The 20,331-nt window shown below is 40.9% G+C and overlaps 1 protein-coding gene across 1 annotated transcript in view; it reads right to left on the bottom strand.

Annotated features, from left to right (window-relative positions):
- The window catches only part of PEX7 (peroxisomal biogenesis factor 7), a 99,746-nt gene extending 79,940 nt beyond the window's left edge, over nt 1-19,806 (bottom strand). Inside the window, exons 1-5 of the mRNA XM_075267958.1 lie at nt 19,550-19,806; nt 16,450-16,507; nt 14,885-15,035; nt 3,457-3,534; nt 1,605-1,713 (exon numbers count right to left, since the gene is read on the bottom strand). Of these exons, the coding sequence (XP_075124059.1) occupies nt 1,605-1,713; nt 3,457-3,534; nt 14,885-15,035; nt 16,450-16,507; nt 19,550-19,679 (526 nt within the window). The 5' untranslated portion in view covers nt 19,680-19,806. The remainder of the gene's footprint in view (nt 1-1,604; nt 1,714-3,456; nt 3,535-14,884; nt 15,036-16,449; nt 16,508-19,549) is intronic.
- Between the last annotated feature and the right edge of the window lie 525 nt (nt 19,807-20,331).

Raw genomic sequence — 20,331 nt, 5'->3', positions numbered from 1 at the left:
ATTTTCCGACAGCCCATAAGGACCCAGCAGCTTTAGCTAAATGACTGACTTAACCCTTGAACAAATACAAATTGCAGTCAAACACTCCTGCAAACTGTTTTGATTTAAAGTTCTCTTTTTTGTTCCCTTTGCATTCAGTTCATTGACAAAAAAAAAAAAACTTTAAACACTTCTATTTTTTGAAAGCACTGTTATAATTGCCCATAAATTTTACACGGTACTGTATTACTGTACATTCACCCTAAGGCCCTTTTCACATCTGTGTTTGGGTCATTCCGTTCCCCTATCCGCATGAACTATAGAGAGAAATGTCCTGCAATCCGAACTTTTCTCTCCACATTTTTCGTTTGGAAACCGTGCGGAAACCACACGGACCCGTTAAAGCCTATGGGGTCCGTGGGTTTTCTTTAGGTAACCACTTTATTATGCGGATAGGGTTCCGTTCGGGGGCTTCAAGCGGACTCCCCGAATGTAAACCAAAAGCAGATGTTAACTGGGCCTTACACATAAAAAAAAATCTGTTACAGTAGTGTGGTAAAATTGTCGATTTGTATATAACAATAATGTGTACATTTTACCTGCTGCCTACTGGGGTGGGACACTAAGTAGGAAAATTCTTTTTTTTTTTCTCCTATTTCGTATTGTGTAAAAATTGGGTGCATTCTATAGTCAGAATCAGTCAGCTGAATTTGGTCCATTTGACAGCTGCAATTCTGGCACCGCCTACCGCTAGAACAGAATGGAAGTCACAGCATCATGGTGACCTATAACTGGACCATGGCTATATAGTCCTATACTTAAATGATGCAGCAAGTAAGGGAAAGTCGACCTGAAGTCAAGCTGCCACTGACAGCAGCACAGGTCAGTATCACAGAGAGAGTTTAGCTCAGCCGAGACATCGAAATATCCGTCGCACAAACTGTCTGGACTGCACAGGGTCATCTGAATTGACTGCTACAATCCGAAAATACAACCCGTGGTAAGAACAGGAAGAATATTCGCACAAGACTTCTCTGTTTAGTCCAAGTTATTCTCTCCTCCTAAGTAACAGTTAGAACCAGTCCAGTGTAAATGAGAATATGTTCTGTCCATAGGTTAGAATGAATTCTACTGCTTAAGAGTGAAACATAACTGTAATAAAACACTACATTTGCTGAAAAGATCAGAGCAAGTTACAGTATATAGAATCTCTTCATCAGTCTGCAAATTAGAACAAGATCTTTTTTTTTTCCAACTATATGAAAATTGTCTTCATTTAAAAATATAAGATCACCCCCTGGTGGACAAACTATTTCTTACACAATAGTCGGATCGCACAGAAGTTTACAATGCAAATGAAATGATAAACGCCTTCAAGTAGAAATAACATTCCCCCCAGAACACTGGAGAAATTTCTGTCTGTGTGTCAAATTTATCACTGAACCACCCGCTATTCTCCACCTGCTTAGACAGACACATACAAGTTAGTGTACTTGTTAAAGGGATATGCCACTTCTCACTTCAAAAACATGGTGCAGAAAATACATTTTTATAATGTATGTCACGTTTTGTGATGTTTGACCATAATGACCAATGATATAAAATGTATTTGTACTTCAGCTTACCTGATGCAGATGCAAAACACCCTGGTATATGAGGTGACCAGATAGTGCTGTACACTATATTTTCATGACCCATGAAGGTGCACAAAGACTTCCCAACCGAAGGATCCCACTGCAAGCATAAGGCAGGAAATATTAAATGATTAAAAAGGTTAAGAGGTCCCATGAAAAATATTCTTCATACAGTTCTCTTCTCCATGCTTAGTGTGGTACACACAAACGCACAATGCAAAGATTGAGTCAACCTCTCTCCTTTTTATCTGATTGTTTCAGGTGAGATTTACATTTACTCACAATTTTGAAAAAGTGCCAACAATTATGTTCAGACCATTTTTAGATTTTTGTGTAACATTATGTCTAATTTTCCTCTTTTACTGTTTATTTTATTTTATTTTTTGTATTGTTCCAATGCACAAATAGGAAATAAACGTTTAGAATAAAACATGTGTAATTGTAATACTTCATTTTCTAGAAACATTTCAGAGGTGTCAACAATTACAGCCATGACTGTAAATAAATCTGTGTGTGTGTGTCCCAGGAGCTTAGTCATTGCCCCCTTTACAGCCTCACAGTCATGTATCTATTAGACAAGTGGCTGCTACTGGAGCCTCTCTGCTGTGTCTTGTCTGTAGTAGGACTAAAGGCTCATTAAAGGGAATCTACCACTTCCCACAAACATATTAAACTGTCTCCACCATGTTACAGAGCACATTACAGTGAAACAAAATAAAAGTTATTGTTTATGTCACTTTTGAATATTTGGAGAAAACACATTTTTAAATCCTTATGCAGATGAGGCATTTAGTGCACTGGAGATGGACCTTCAGTTCCTTAGAGCATGGCTTTTCCAACACAGTCCATTACCATCTCCTGCTTGCACCAACTTATACAGTGATAGTTGATACTACTATTGCTATGACATCATCCATTCTACTTGGGAACCAAGTTCTCTTGGTTCCCAAGTAGAATGGATGATGTCATAGCAATAGTAGTATCAACTATCACTGTATAAGTTGGTGCAAGCAGGAGATGGTTGGGATGAAGGCCCGCCTCTAGTGCACCAACCGTCTCATTTGCATAAGACTTCGAAGTTGTGTTTTTTTCAAATCTATAAAAGTGGTATAAAGTTTTGTAGTTTGTCACTGGAATGTGCTCCACAACACGGTGGTAGAAATTTAATGTGCTTGGAGGAGGTGGTAAACTCCCTTAAAGCCCTTCTTCAAGCCCCATTCCTTTTGTCTGTAGCCAAAGACCAAGTATCGCAGAAGCAGATTAACATCTTTGTTTGCTGCAGGATTTCTATAAGACTATGTGTATCAGGATCATGAACATTTTCAGACTTACAAAAGTGAGGGGTCCTACACTTTTGGCATTCATTTCTGATTTTAGTGTTCCTTTAACTTCACTATTCATGCATGTAAATAATACAGTTATGCTAGTTTCACACTAGTGCTGACTCGCCATTGTTCGGGTCCATAGGGGGATCTGAACAACGCAGAGGAGCACCACTATAACAGCGGATAAACACGGAGCCTGGCAGACCACACATGCTATGAAAGTGTCCATCATTTTTAAACTGAACTCCTACTTTTCACTCCACTGATTCTCAGCTGATCCTGCGATGGAGCCTCCATCTGAGACTCTGACGCAAATGTGAAGGTAGCTTTGGTAAACTGTCTTCTAATCGAACTAATTTACTGACCTTCTGTATGATTTAACATACGATTAAATAATACACGACAAAATAGATTTCAGATCCAACAAGAGACTGAGGTATACATAGAAATAACACATACATAAATAGAAAACTGCAATAAACATGAGTTATAGTACAGGATAGTCACCACCAACTTACTAATTTAGCAGTATGATCCCAGGATCCAGATACCAAAAGCTGCTCTCCTCTTGTCTGACTCCAATCCACACTGTAAACCTGTGAAACATATCTGAATTAAATGCTGGAAACATACATGGAAGGATACATGGTGACAAATATCAGTTAAAGGCCCTTTCTATGGGTATACTGATACAGAGCCACAGGACATGGATCACAGATATGTTCACAGGATATGTGCACAGTCAGAGTTCTAGCCCAAATGTATACATAGAAAGTCACTATCACACACTCCTTTACATTGATGGAGCAAATCTTTAATAAGTGAAAAAGTCACTGTAATACATACAGCAATTGTGACTGACAGATCCAGCATCAGCACCCGGCAAACCTGGGCAAGCACCAAGGCCCTAAGCTCCTGAGAGGGTCCACTCGGCTGCCACATGATGACTGCAGCTGTTTTTTTGGGGTTTTTTTAAACTAGGCTGTTACCCGCTGGAGTAACCTTAGCAGGTAAGAGGCCCTATTTCCTTACCAATCCCCACTCCTGCTCACAGCTGCCTTAACTTCACCTTCAACCTTCCTGGGGGGGTCCCAACCATTCCATATCAGGGCTGCCATGGAGGGCTGTAGTAGAAGTGAAAGCTTCCATGAGCAGGAATGGGAATTGCTAAGAGAATTTGTTGGGTGAACCGCGCAAGATTCTTCTCGCAAGGTTCACCTGGCTCTTCCTGTTCGGACAGCATGTGTCCCAACCAGAACTGCCATCATTATACTCAGGGATCTCTTCAGACCCCAGAGTACAATGATTAGAGGCCCCGGGAGGTAAGCACACATAAAAATCAGTGTTACTTACCTCCCCTGGGCTTCAACGCGGCTATCTGTGGTCTTCGGGCCTCTTTAGTGACATAACTGAAGAGGGTTGAAAGCAGAGTAGGGAGTCCTAGGAGAGGTAAGTAACATTGTTTTTTATGTTTAAGCACCTCCACATTGCCTTTGCTCATTATACCCTGTGGTCTGAAAAGACCTCCCCAAGTATAATAATGGGTCTGGGGTTTGAACCCCCAAAATTTAGGGTTTTGCTGAACACAAAATATTTGCAATAGAGCCACTATGAGACAAAATACTGTGTTCCACTGTGGGCCACTATGGGACATTATACCATGTGGAGGTGCCGCTGTGGGATATTAAACTGTGTGCAGGGGCCAATATGGGACTTTATAATAGAAAATAAAGAGGAATCCGTGGACGATATCCACCTCAAATTTCTTTATACTTTCCAATATCTGAATACGATTTTTCTACTTGTATCGAATGAACTATATTACAATCCACTCCAGTAGATCCACCTCAGAAAGTAAACACCCAACTTTGGATGCTTTTTTTTTTTTTGCTGCAGTGCACATGAGTTGCTCCAAAAAGGAGCCCACTGAGGCTCTGTTGCCCAAGGGCCCACACAAACCTGGAGCCAACCCTCGTAACTGCAACTGTACTGCTGAGGTTTTGGTCTATTGTAGGTCTTTTATCAAGATCTCATGACTGGGCACATAACCGACCTAAATGAAATGGTGTACACTGCTCCTAGCTGGGAGAAGTAGTGTACATAATTTCCTTGATGTCCTTTATGTACCCAGTTTTGCGAACTTGAGAAAGGTCTGTAATAGGCTGAAACATCAGAAATACAGTCCCAGTCATAATAATAAGACATTTGGTGTTGCCAAAACAAAAAGGAGGTTGGAGGTGGTGGAGGGGGGTGGGTATGGGGTCTTTGGGTTGGGGGTTTGAGTGTCTTTAGGGTCTCGTCGTTCTTGTTTGGGGCATGTGTGTATGGGGTAGACGAGTGATGGGAGGGACTTAGTGGTCTTTTGGGTGGTGGGTGGGTGGTTTGATAGTCCATGTGTCTCATCTTCCTCTTGTTTGGTGACAGCTGGACACGTATTGGGCAGCGATCTCCACAGTGGCCTCCTCCTCTCCCAGTAGGATGTAGAGTTTCCTCTTCTCGTCTGCAGATGTGAAGTCTGGGATGTGGGCAGAGAAGTCTGGTAGTAGATGGCCCTCACGGCTGAGTATTTGGTGCAGTATAGCAGGAAGTGGGTCTCGTCTTCTAGGGCCCCCTGGTCACAGTGATGGCACAGTCTGTTCTCCCGTGGCTTGTACGTCTGCCTTTGCCGCCCCGTTTCAATCTCTAGGTTGTGGGCACTCAGTCTGTACCGGCTCAGGGCTTGTCTGTGTTTGGGGTGGGGTATTCTCTCCAGGTAGGTGGCCATGGTGTAGTCCCTTTGTAGGGATTGATAAATGGTGAGTTTCTTGGAGTTATTTATTTCGTTTCTCCATTCTTCAATGTACCGCTCTCTGTTTGCCTCTGTGGTCGCCTTTATTTCGGCCTTGGTCGTCATGTGTTGGTGTTTTTGGTTTGGTGGTTGGCTGTTTGGTTGGGGGGTGTTGGGTTTGCTCAGGTCTCTGTGGCTTAGCCATGCTTGGTGGTGGTAGGAGTCAGGGTTGTTCCCCTGGATGTGCGCCTGGAAAGCTAGCGTCCTCTTCTGTATGGTGAGCCATAGGAGGAGCTTGCCTAGCTCTGCCCTGCAGGCCATGTTGGAGGTGCTGCGATAGACATGGAGCAGGTATTTGCAGAACTCCAGGTGGAAGGTCTCTGTTGGGCTAGAGTCCCATTTTGGCTGGTCTGGGTAGGTGGCTGGGCCTCAAACCTCGCTGTCATAGAGGAGGATCGGGCGATGACTGCGTCAAATACCTTCAGCCAGACCCTCACCGGTGGTTTGAGGTGGTACAGTTGTCTTCTGATGGCATAGAAGGTTCTGCAGGCTTTTCCTTTCAGGGTTTCTATTGCTGCTTTGAAGCTTCTTGATTGGTTGAGCTCCATCCCCAGGTAGGTGTAGCTGTTGGTTTTCAGTGCCGTTCAGTATGAATTGTGGGGTGGGGGCTTTGTGGTGGTCCTTCTTCTGAAATACCATGACTTTGGTATTCTTGTGGTTGATGGGTAGAGCCCATGTGGTGCTGAATTTTTCCAGCACTGACAGGCTTTCTTGGAGGTCTTTCTCGGTGGAGGACAGGAGTAGGAGGTCATCAGCGTATAGCAGGAACTTTACATCCCGGTTGTTCAGGGTGAGGCCTGGGGATGGTGAGGCCTCTAGGGCTGCAGCCAGTTCATTGATGTAGATGTTAAAGAGCGTTGGGTTCAGGCTACAGCCTTGTCTGACCCTTCAGGCCTGTTGTAAGTATGCAGCCCTTTTCCCATTCACCTTCACACTGCACTGGTTTAGGGTGTAGGAGCTCTTGATAACGTCATACGTTCTTCCTCCTATTCCACTCTCTAGGAGTTTTAGGAGCAGGCCTGGGTGTCATACTGAGTCTAACGCTTTACATAACAGTGAGAGAACTCAACCCCCCCAGAGAGCAGCGAGTCACGCTATCCGTCCTTTTTATGAGATACAGGCCGTGCACCATAGAAATGCTGTGCATTGGGAGAGCAATCTAACATAGCAGACAAACAAAGCAGCAATGCTAAAGCAATGTATTAAGGAAAATTCTTGAATTTATATAAGCTAGCAGTATAGATCTGTTCCTTATGATGGTAATAACCCTTTAAGATAGTAATAAGTCTCCCGTGTTTGCAATTTCTCGGGTGCACAGTTAAGGAAACAAAACTAAGTCAATTGTGGGAAATGTCTTTATGCAGATGGGAATTAGCGCCCCAAACCATGTCATCTCCGACTAATCTGTCCTTCATTTTATTTTTTTTCTATTAATTTGCTGGTACAGTCCTGGAATGTTCTCCAGAAGCTCAACATTCAAGCAAATTTCACTCTTTAAAGGGGTTATGCAGGAATAGAAGATATAACTACTTTCTTCTCCGGAAGTAACATCACGTACGTTAATCACATGGCAATGCTACAGCTTGGTCTCTGAAATTAAAGGGACTGAGCTGCAGCATCGGCATGTGACCAAAAGATGAGATGTCATTTCCTGAGAGGAAGAAATTAGCAATATTTTCTAATCCTGCACAACCCCTTTAAGTTAAAGACAGTACATCTCCCCTCACATACTGCAACAAATCCAGGTGTACTGTACTCAGCACAATGTTCCAGGAGACTCCAAAGAAGAGGCAGAGACTCTTGTCTTGTACATGGAGGGGTTATATGGGACTGAGAGAAATAACTTTGAGGCCCTAAACCCAAGTAGTATTTGTGTGTTGTCGGCATGAAATCATCACTGCAGTCACATAAACAAAGCACAGCAGGGAGAAGCAGACTGGCAGCGCTGAATTGAATAGAAAAAAAACGCTGGTTTTCAATCTTATGGGTTTTCCTACACTGCCAGGTTCTTTGCTTAAACTGGGCAACACCAAGACTTCAGCATCCTGCACTCTAACAAACAGGAATAAGTACTAAAAAATAAGGCTTTCCCGATCTGTGCCCCGGGTAAAGAGATATTGGTCCCGCTACCGTAGCTCTTTACAGTCAGAAGGGTGTTCCTGACAGTCTGTCAGGAATGTCCTTCTCCACAGCAGTGCCTATAGCGCTGTACAGTGTGAGTGGGGAGGAGCACCCCCTCCCTCTGCTCACAGTTTTCGTCCATAGACGAGTATTATCAGGAGGGGAGGAGGCGTTCCTCCCTGCTCACACAGCACAGCGCGATAGGCGCTGCTGTGAAGAAGGACGTATCTGACAGACTGTCAGAAATGCCCTTCTGACTGTAAAGAGCTACGGTATAGAACTGCCTGTGCCCAAATCGGTGAAAGATCCTCTTTAAGCATGTGTGACAGCAAAAACAAGAAATAAACCAAGATGAACCCACTGAACTAATGCACCTTCCAAGACTTTACTAGGAAACTGCGGTCACCAGTAAAACGCACAAGAGTTAAAAAAAAAAAAAAAAAAAGAAAGAAAGAAACACCTCACGCTGCTCTGAAGAAACCTTCCTCTGTGTGTTGCTCTCCCTAATTGCTTGGCTATTAAAATTCATGTCTTGCCATTGCAGACAAGGATTACCATAAAAGAACTTTCAGAAAAGAAACCACTTTCTCCCAGCAGTAGAAAGGCTGTGTATTATCTGCAGTCTGTGCAGCGCCGCAACACAGATCTATTAAAACTTCAGAAGGACATTCGAACATGGCTGCATCAAACTTTCCAGCCAATTCCTCAAGGGTAATAAAGGAAAGTTGTTCATGGAGTCACACGGGACTACTTTCTTATATTGTTCTATTTGTGTGCTACAGAACAGATGCCAGGAGCCCAGCTGTAAAGCCTCTGTCTTTACCCATGTTCTGAAAAATACCAATAAGAACTTACAGTAGTAACAATACAAATTCTGAACAATCTTGTGTTAACAAGTAAAGAGTGTTTTCCCCAACACTAAAATTCTTAGGACAGGTTAGCAATATTAGATTGGCAGGAGTCCAACACCCTAAACCCCCACAAATCAGCTGTTTGTAGGAGCAGTGGTGCATTGGTGAGCACCACTTCAACCTTACTGGCCACGTGATGTCACGTTCATTGGTTTAATGGCCTGTGACTACTTCGAGTTACTGAATGCTTCCTTGGCAATATCAATTGCATGCTACTGTAAGAGCAATAAAAATTATTCCAGAAGTGGAATGTCTAATGCACTGGTTCCCAAACTGAGAGGCATGGGGTATGGTTACTGATGGATGGGTCAGCTCACATGACCCTTCATCAGAGGCTTAATGGGACAGCAGTGCTTCACAGCCAGAACGGAATGATGTTTTATACACAGCCTGCCCGTAAAAGGCAATAAATGTCATCTGATGTCACCCTACATAAAACATCGCCATAAATGTTCATTTTCAGAAATAAAATCAGTCATTTGCCGTTGTCAGACAAGTGTAATACAGTATCTTTTTTCCACTGATATTTTAGACTAAACACCAAATCCTCCTGTGTTTTATCAGAACCAATTCTGATCACCCACAGATGGTTCAGTTACTTCCATGAGTTGGGAACAATAATGCAGCCATATTACAGTATTCCCTACTTCTCAGAGATTTACATTTATTCATTTGTATAGGGGAATGAAAAATTAAAGATCTACATAATTCCTTATTTCATTTGAATACAAAAATTAGTAGCTTCATTCCTGAAATTTGTGCATTTCTTTAACGCCAAAAACTATGAATGGCATATGTGTAACACACACATTTTGGTTGCATAAAAGTATTGCTTGAGCATGCATTTTATTTTATTTTTTTTCAAATCACTTTTGCTGCAAATGAACAAGAATTTTCTCTGTATATCAATTATTAAAGGGGATCTATTATTGGGAAAAGTCATTTTTAACTAATCACATACTTGCATAGGCTTTAGAAATGCTATTCCACACCTACCTTTAGTATGTAAATTGCCTCAGTAGTTTTTGAATAAGTCCGTTTTTATTCATATGCTAATGAGCTTCCAGCCAGCACAGGAAGTTCCCAGCAGCACTCACCTCTGCTATTATCTCATATGTGTGTGTGCAAACAGGAAGCTGAGTCATCAGCAGCAGCAGCCTGTGCTGTATACACTCATGGGAAACAATAGCAAAGAGGGTGCACGATGCATCGTGCACCCATTCTAAATAGCATATGAATAAAAACGTACTTATTCAAAAACCACTGAGGCAATTTACATACTAAAGGTAGGTGTGGAATAGCATTTCTAAAGGCTATGCAAGGATGGGATTAGTTAAAAATGACTTTTCCCAATGATGGAGCCCATTTAAGTTGTATCTGCTGTGGGGGAGGTCGCCTAGTAGAAGCAGTAGTGCGGACCCAACCAGTCAGAGACAAGGACACAAAATATTCAGGAAACAGGATTATTCAGAAAAAAAACAGGAAAATAAATAAACCTTGACTTCAGGCAAAACAATTAGAATTAAAATCCTGCTTGTCTGAGCAACTAACTAAACAGTAAAAATAAACTATACGTGTGGCTTACTAACAGCCACACGGATAAACCAATAAGCACAATACAGTCTCACTGGACTTAGAGCAACAGGACAGACCCAGAAACTTCCTCTCACTCCCTGGATCTGCACTGAAATGTAGGTTTAGTAGGCTTTTATGGCCCAGTAATGAGCTTATGACCCACACCTGGGGCTGAGGCCTATTCCAGACCCACCTTGGACTATATGTTAGAAACCTGGAGCTGATATAGCGGGACTCCAGCACTTTGCCTGTCACCTTCTCACACTACATACAGGATATGCTCTGCACTCTCAAAACTGGGAATTTTGGTAGTACAGTAGACATTTCTGGATGACTAAATATTGTGAGGCTTCTGTTTAAACATTTTTAAAGAGAACTTTGCACACCTTTTTAATTTTAAAAATGATTGCAATATGTGATATTTATTAGCTCTATAAGTGCTAAAGTTATTTTTAGAATGTGTGGGGGGATATAACTTTCATACATGTTTAGCCATTATTCTACTTTGAAAACAGCTACTGTCCTTGGTTTGTGGGAAAAGATTCATTATAACTCCATTATTCTATTGTAATCTTTGTTCTACGTTGAAAAGTCAAGGAGGCGGTCTTATCAGTGACTGACAGCCTTCCCTCTATGACTATGCAAATAGAGAAAATAACTGAAGTTCTCAGCACAGAAAGAGCAGAGATTTCAATGGATAAATGGCAGGTTATGTGGAACACAACAAAACTATATATCAAGCTACATATAATTTACTGTATCCCCCATAAAAATGAGTCAGCAGATTTTTGCCTTGCAATGCCAGCTCTGCACTCAACTTTGCAAGCTTCTTTACACTGCAGTCGTAGAAATAGAACTGGTACCATTTAACATGTTTATGAGAAGCAGAATATAGAAGCTGCAGTAAAATATAGTCCATAGTATATAAGTCATCATAATATATTCAGAAAGCTTAATCACAGTAATTACAGGGGACTCTGTATAGAGAGCTGCATCTGGATATTGCATATACACATAAAAGTAAATGTTAGCACATTTTAAAATAGCACAGCCAAGGGGAACACATAAAAGTACCTGTCACTGTGTGAGTAAATTGCTGTACACAGAAGCTAAGTTAGTAAAGATAATCCAAAGGGGTTATGCAGGGGAAAATAAAGCTTGCAACGGCATTTCCTGCACTGGATAAGCTTTCTTACTACTATATATCCAAATCACAAGGATCCCTGTTTATTAACGCTGCAAAGTGAGACCTGACGCCTGTGCACTCTGCCTTCTTGCTGACATCCCGACTCTCCATCCCATGACTGCATCTCCATGGACAAGCAGGAGAAGAGCACAGCTGGTGATGTCAGAGAGTCCTAAAGAGGCATCTAAATATAATAATAATAAATAATACATTTTATTTATATATAGCGCCAACATATTCCACAGCACTGTGCAAATATAATCACTGGTACATGAAATGCATAACCCCTTTAATGGTAAGAAATGTGGTATCTTCTTCCAAACCTAGTTGCTAAAAACCTTTCTTTTTTGTAGCCATGGATGGATATCTTTTCCACATTTCCTACTGATATCTCCAATATTCATTATTTCTGTAACAAGGACATGAAAAAGCAATGAAATTGATTAAGCCTATATGAAAAAGGTTAAGGTTCTGCTTTCGTCAAGTTTGGTGCATACCCCACTGGAAGACTTCCAGATGCATAAACTTTATGTAACCATAAAGTCCAATCATTCACTGGAGGTGAAGAGTGGATGGTATGCATCGGTATACCTTAAAAGAAAAAAAAAAAATTATAATAAAAAGTATCGTATATACTCGAGTATAAGCCGACCCGAATATAAGCCGAGGCCCCTAATTTTACCACAAAAAAGTGGGAAAACTTATTGACTCGAGTATAAGCCATGGGGGGGGGGGGGGGGGAATACAGCAGCTACTGGAAAATTTCAAAAATTAAAATGGTCGGAGTTTTTGGGTGCAGTAGTTGCTGGGTGCTGGTAAAGGAGAGGGGGTGTTTTGGTTGTCTGTCTGCCCCTTCCCTGAGCTTGAGGACTGGGTTTTTTCTTCCCCCACTTGGATTTCAGTCTGGCTGAATATAGGGTATCTGCAGTGCTCCTATTAACCCCTTCCCGACAGAATAGGAGCACTGCAGATCCTATATTCAGTAGACTGGGCAATGTCAGACACAGGGATACCTAATGTGTATGTGTTTCACAGTCATTTTCTACTTTTATATGTATTCTAGGGAAAGGAGTGATTTAGAACCTCTACATATTTTAATTTTTTTTATATTTTATTAAAGCTTCCTTTTATTTTCACTATTTTATGGGAGATTCTATACATAACTATTGTGGCTGGTCATAGACACCCCCCCCCAAAAAAAAAATAATAATAATAATAAATAAATAAATAAAAAATTATTTTATTTTTTTTGCTTGACTCGAGTATAAGCCGAGGGGGGCTTTTTCAGCACAAAAACTGTGCTGAAAAACTAGGCTTATACTCGAGTATATACGGTATCTGTGAAAAGAACCTAAGCAACAATTATAGAATACCTTACTTACATTCTAACCTTTAATTCTATAGCATTTGCTATCATGGGCTTAACAGAAATTGTTGTCATTTACTTCTTCCAGCTCCACATTTGATTTTTCATACTGAAGATCTATCCACAGAAAGGTCATCAGTATGCGATCTGCTACGGTCCAACACCCAGACCCAGCACAGATCAGCTGTACTGGCATCCGCCAAGAGCCAGAAGTTGCTAGTAGACGTTGCCTCCAGGAAATTGCAGTGCCACTCCTATTACTAGAACAGCTGATCTGTGCGGGTTCCAGGTGTCAGACCCTCTCCAGGTCAGATATTGATGGCGTATCCCATGTCCCAGCATGAAAAATCAGTTTGAGAGTGGAAACTCCCTTTAAATACTGGTTATGAATGATGCTAGAAAAAAAATTAAAGAAATGCTACAGCCAAAAATGAAATCTCTGTCATAACATAGTGTTTATGTTTAGGCTTTGTAGCAGGAACTTCTTGTGCTGAATATTTTCAAACATGTGGCTGCCATCTCAAGAATTCAAGGTCAGCTGTTAAGCCATTTGTATATTAATTACCCCCCATTACATATTGCACACGTCAGTTGGCTGGATGAGCACAACCAAACCGGAGTTTACACAAACAGATTTCTGACCAATGAAACCGATCTCACAGATACTAAAAATTGGTGCGAGTTGGATATTTACACTCAGATATTTTGTTAGGACAGAACAATTCTGTTCTTCCTCGTTTTATATGCTCATCCTAAAATAAAAATAAATAGAAAATTAAGTTATCAAATATCTTTAAAGGAGCTCTATCATTGGGAACATGTATTACACCACTCTTTGTAGACACGTTGAACAGTCCACTGCAAAACACCAACAAATCCAGCAACTACACCTACTGTATGGCCATGGGCACGACCAAACACGATTGCCCCTTTTTGCCACTCGGTCACATCCTTACATTTACCCATGTTTATGTACAATTACCGCTTGAAACGAACTGTCTAACTGATCGTTACTGCCTTATGATCACGTAGAGGTAGCGCGCGCACATTTGAGCACGTGACTCAACCGCTGCCCCATCTGTACAGGCCTAATGATTCATCTGTGCTTGCACACTAGGGTGACTAATTTTTTGTCCGGTGAGCTTATTTTGTGAGAGTGTTTAGGATCCTATTGCACAGGTGCATATTATGCAAAACAATGTAGTCTGTCTACACAAACACACTAATGACACATTAGTCTCAATATGTATACAACTCTTGTGCCATGTACCAACGATGTGGTTGTGGCGCAAGTGTCAGTATTTGGAGTCTCGCATTACTAAATTAATAAATCTTGCAAATGCGGATTGAGTTATATTAATAATGTAGATGCAGCGCAGGCGCACGTATTTGCTGGAATCTCATGTCCTTTTATGTAAAAATCCCACAGATGCGGCATAAGAGCGTTAATCAGTACATACGTCATTGTAAAGAATAAATGCCAATAGCTGCAAATTCAAGACATGAGGTACTTATGTTCATTTATAAGGAGGTATTCTTAGCTCAAACTGATATAATGCCTCTTCAATGGCATAAAGCACGTATCTACCATAAGTTAGATTGTTTTGGCTATAGTTATTAGAGATGAGCAAATATGCTCGATCGAATACCTCGGCCGCATTGCTTCCGGCGGCAGGGACAGTTCTGGGGCACCAAATTTTTACTGCCCCTCCCACCTTCCCTGCCGCCGGGAACAATGCGGCCGAGGTATTCAATCGAGCATATTCGCTCATCTCTAATAGTTATATAACTTGCACAAAATATTTGGTTGTTGGAGCTAATCTATGACAACATGGAAAAAGAGAGAGAGCGAGAGAGAAAGGTTTTTGTTTTCATATAAATCTAAGATTTATTAATATAGATATTAAATAATAAAATAAATAGAATTAAGATAAATAGAGACTACAGATTTCCTTCATACCTCTTGGGTGTGCTCTTTGAATACATGGACAGGTCCTTGTGGTTTGGATATATCCCATAGTTGTAGTGATCCATCCCCACTAGATGTTACCAGGATATTCTCACTAATTTCACTCCATGTCACATCAAACAATGCATCGCTCCACTCAAAGCTAAGTCAAGAAATAGAGAATATTATAGTTAACAAAATTATGTACAGAAAACAAGTGAGTAAAACTAAGTGGACAATTATCTCAGAAGCTATCTAACTCCTTCCCGACAGCTTGAAGGAGAAAAAGTTTGAAGTGGAAAGAAAGTTTTTGTTATCATTCAAATTTTCTGAAAAAAAAAAAAAATCTGCCGGGTATGTAAATTTTTTGGACAACTGTAAAGGTAGGAGAAGAATAGCCTTTCTAAAGGTCATTCCCACGTGCTGTTAGTGAAAAATCATTTAGAATCCCTTTAAATAGAATGGCAGTAAACATGGGCAATCATCACTCTATTCAACTAGGGATCATCATCACTGACTATCAATTAGCTGCTTTTAACTGCTTGGCTAGTTGACCCTAAATGTGCAGATTCATTTAACATTCATTTAATATGCATGCACACATTTCCTTCCCTTTCCCCACTAGAACTCAGCTGAGGGGAGTGTCATTGCAGTGGTTTAGCAACAGTGAGTAGCCAGCAGTAAACCCACTGCAAGTATGGCCATTGTGACTTCAGCATAAGCTTGGATTTCCAAGTTAAAGGGGTTTGCTGGGCAAAAAATCATTTTACAAAAAAGGTCTATTAGTGCCATTAATGGGTTAATAAATGCCACCAAGTACCTTTAGCAGTGTTTTGAGTGATTTCTGGGGTTCTCAGTGAGCGACTTGTATCCTCTGCATTCGTTTACGTCCATATCTTTCACTTCTGTGCTTCCTACAAGTTCCAGGATGCCTCAATTATCCTCCCTCTCTCACTAACTGACCCCTTCCCTTTCTCACACACTCCCCATTCGCTGTTTCCTTAGCTAGCCCGCCCACTATAATCTCTGAAGCCATCATTAGATACTAGCTATCCTTAACCATGCCTCCCTCTCACTGTCCCCCTCCCTTTTTCCCTAGCTAGCCAGCTCACGCGTGCGCACTAGCTCATTGCTCACATGTCACTAATGAAGCAACCTGACAGGAGACGGTAGGAAGCACAGTTAAGTATGCCGGGTCTGGTGTAGTAAGAGGAGGGGACGGGAAGTGAAGGAACGGGAGAAGTGTAATAACAGGAGAGCTGGGGATAGGAGGAGGGCGAGAGGGATATAGAACGTGACCCCCATCTCCGGAAGCGGTGAGACAGAGAGTCACAGGATGCTATAAAAATGTGCCATGGGCAGTCTCGTGACCGCTCCAGCAATCTTGATAAATATTCACTTTAGATAATAAAAATGATTTATAAAGTAGATTGGGGGGAAAGTGTTTAGTTTAAGGTAAAAATGTCTCTATCCTACAAAGTGTCTAAGCAACTACTTATTTTCCCTTGTATTATGCCCAGTTTGGGAGCATCACCTCACTATTCCTTGTCTCATGATCATTTAGAATTAAACTTTACCTTTTAAAACAAAGAAGCCCTGTGTCATTTTGGTCTAGCAAGAAGAGAGTGCCACAACCTAAGGAAACAAAAAGGAGTAAGGGTAAATTTCAGATCAAGGTAATCAAGAAAAAACTATTTGACATTTCATCAATACACCAAGTATATTAAACATAACCTCAGAAAATCTCTAATTATAAACTATGATTTCTCCTAGGTTTTATCATTATTTTGTCATTTTTCAGTCCTGGATAAGTATGTGTGAACTCACACATCATAGAAATATTCAAAATCCATCTCTTTCCTGAGCCTGCAGTGCAGTCTGTCCTAAGCCCCTTGCAAACGACCGTGGGCGAGATCAGTGTGCTATCCATGTTTTTTCCAGATAGCACACTGACCCATTCATTTCTATAGGCTCATGCATATGACTGTGATTTCAACGGATCAGTGTACGGGTTGTGAGTCTGCGTTGCAAAATATAGAACAGGTCCTATTCTATTCAGTGTTTTGGCACAGACTTGCCCATAGAAGTCTATCGGAGAGTAAAATAGGACAGCACACTGGTATACGCAGTGTGCCATCAGTGTGCCGTTTATTTGAGGATAAGCTAGGGACATCATTAGATGTCTCCTGTGATTTAATGATACACCGTCTGTTTTTGCGGACATACAGCAATGATGCTAAAGACACACTGAAGACACTCAGTCCGCAAAAAAGGAACACTGGTTACTAGTTTGCGGACCACAAACTACACAGGGTTGTCTGCAACTAGGCTAAGGCCCAAAGCTGCGGCAAAGCTTTTTTTTGCTGCAGTTTTCGTGGCAAACCCAGGAGCAGCTACAAGAGGAATGGAAGATATAAAGGAATCTCTTAAACTTCTACATTCTCCTCAATCCACTCTCGGATTTGGCGCAAACTATGCAAAATCTGTAACAATAATAGCATCTTTTCCACACCGTGGGCCTTAGCCTAGATCGCTAAAAAGTCTTCCAAGCATCATTTTTTCATGTAATGTGAAGAAGAAACCGGAGCCTTAGATATGGATTTTGCTGTTTTGCTACTTAGTACTGGATAGGATTCTGTAATGTACTTAGATGTAAACTAAACCCAAAGCATTTTTCAGGCACTTAAAACAAAAATGGGCTTGGTCGTGAATGGGTTAACGTTTTTAAATATAACATTCTACCCTCCTTTTTATTTCTACGCCAACAGCACCATTTGGGGGCTTGATTTTTGCATAACAAATTGTATTTCATGACATTATTATTCCACATAATGCACTGGAAAGATGGAAATTTTCAATTCAAACTGGGAAGAAACAGCAGTTGTGTCATTTTCCCACAGGTTTTGTTTTTACTGCATTCATTGAGCAATATTAAATTCATACAATTTTTATGGGGTTTTTTTTACTGTACACTTTAAAAAAAATAATAATTAGTTTGCACTTCCACAACACTTTTATATTTCCATACACACAGTTAAAAAAAGGCAATTTTTTTTTTTTTTTGCAGAGCAGGTTTTAGTTTGTACTTATACTATTTTGAGGAATACTCGATGTTCAAATCACATTTTGGCGGTAAGGTTTTAATACTTTCCAAGTTTTTAACTTTTTTTTTTTTTTAAGACCTTAGGGAGCATGAGCTAGCAAACATTACACTGCTTACACCACAGACTGGAGTATTATAGCATACAGTGTTACATCTGTCGTAGGTCTCTCTAGAAGCAGCCTATAGGACATAGAAAGTGGGAACAATAGAACTAGCTCTCATATTGAGAATTATTCCCAACGTAGAAAATATCTTACGCATTTATGGTTGGACATCTACCATCTAACAGCTAATTTTTACCTCCCTTAGTAACAATAAAGAGAAATGTAAACCAAAGTTTGGCAAAGGCTTATTCTCAACTCCTTTTGAAAGAAATATGTATACCCAGGCTTACAGAAAGTTAGGGAGAGGATGCCATCTGTAACATGGGCCTCTGAAGTGCCCCTTTAGATGTAGGATACTCTGGCTTATGTTAATAGAGTCCCAGCTCAGAGATGGTGAAGGAATGAGACAGAAGCAGAGTAATAGTGGAACTTTATTCACAAAGAGGCAACAAACTTTACGGTTACACAACTCTCAGTTGAAATATAAAGCATATGTTAAACCGTTAACATGAGGCAAACATGTTTCTTGAACCTCGTAAATAAGTCTTTTGAGTGGTAGCACACAAGTGTAACTGTATCACAGTGCATTCAGTAATACGCTAGTCTTATGCTGAGTTAAGATGTCCATACACACAGATGAAACTTGGTCAATACTGCATAAGTGATGGAAAAAGGAAATTATGTAATTTGTGGGTGTGAGTTAGTAGTACAAATGCCCATAGTACACAAATTAGCCGCAAATCTGTCAGTGTAGCCCATACAAAACAAGATGGACAAAAAAATAATAATAATTCAACAAAACAGACTTTAGTTGCAACCAAATTTAGTTGGTGGTCCACAAACATTCATAAGTTTATGTACAAATGATCATTTGCCAAATATTTAAAATCTTCCATTTCTTAAGTATGGACAGGAAAAGGTTACGAGGATTATCCAAGAGTTAAACTGGCAATGAACTGTAAAACAACTTTATTTATTCTGATAGGCAATGAAATATAAAACATCTTTGTAATTTAAAGAGGACTTTTCAGGTCCTCATGAATGTGCGGTTTCATACACCGCTGGAAAGACTGTTGGATACGATGTCCTGGTATGTGCATCGATATCTCCCCACTGTCAGACCTTACAGCACAGTGAAGACACTAGACTATTAGGACAACCCTTCTGACAGTGGGGAGATACTGTGGCAGAAATTAATGGTACAATATCCACAGCACTGGGGAACATACCAGGTAAGCCGCCAGTGCGCCGAGTTCAAGAAAGCTTCCGTCATAGTTTTTTTCACACAGGGGTGAATGCAAACAAACAAAAAAAACAAATGGAGCGAGCTCTGTCTGCATCTGTCATTTTATGTCCATTGCTCTCATCCTGTTATGGATGACAGCAATGGATATGAAATAATGTTAGTGCTAGGCTCACATGTAGAGTCAATGTTATAAGCTGTCACTTGTAAGTAATGAGCGCCTTCACCTGATATGCCATAATTCTGGGAGGCTGCACATGCCAGGCGAGTGGGTACATAAGGAGAGAACTCCACAGCATAACCGTGTCTAGCAGGGAGACGGATGGCCCGGGTCACACCACCTGCTGCTGCAGCCATACCAGGGCATAGCCTCCCAGCAGCCGCAGGCTCAGTAGTAAAGTCTACGAAATGAGTCGCTTCACTTCCTGAAGCACCGTACAAAACCCGCCAGTGCTATACCCAACCCGGTACAGAGTGCAGAGCGCGGAGCATTGTGGGAGAATGAAGCCAAGCCTCGCTGTCATGCTGCCGGCTGTACTCGCGTCACGTGTCTCACCGATGAACCAATAAGCAATTAGCAGAATAATGACATACAGACTTTGCCACACAGGGAAACTACACAGTGGCACACCGTTTATGTTAGTAGCATGTTATTCATTGAGCCACCGTGTTACAGATACAGGAGGAAATTACATATGCCAGCCTAGTGACAATTTTTTTAACCACTTCGGTACCGGGCTAGTTTGTGGTCGAGGACCAGGCTCATTTTCAAGTTTCTTTGGATTTAATTTCTGTCTTTTTTCAGTGACACATAGGATTTTATTGTTCTGTATTTATTTTTGCAATTTTTTTTATATGTGGGAAAATAGAACAGGTCTGTTTTTCACTTTTAATTTTTTTTTCTTTTTTATTTAACCCCTTTCCGCTGTGGGCATTTTTCGTTTTTGACTCCCCTCCTTCCTCTCAGAGCCATATGAGGTCTTAAAAGGGATTCTATTACTAGAATCCC

Source organism: Leptodactylus fuscus, chromosome 3, assembly GCF_031893055.1.
Source record: "Leptodactylus fuscus isolate aLepFus1 chromosome 3, aLepFus1.hap2, whole genome shotgun sequence".
NCBI lineage: Eukaryota > Metazoa > Chordata > Amphibia > Anura > Leptodactylidae > Leptodactylus > Leptodactylus fuscus.
The sequence above is the reverse complement of the archived record's forward strand: the minus strand, read 5'-3'. Positions and strand labels throughout refer to the sequence as shown.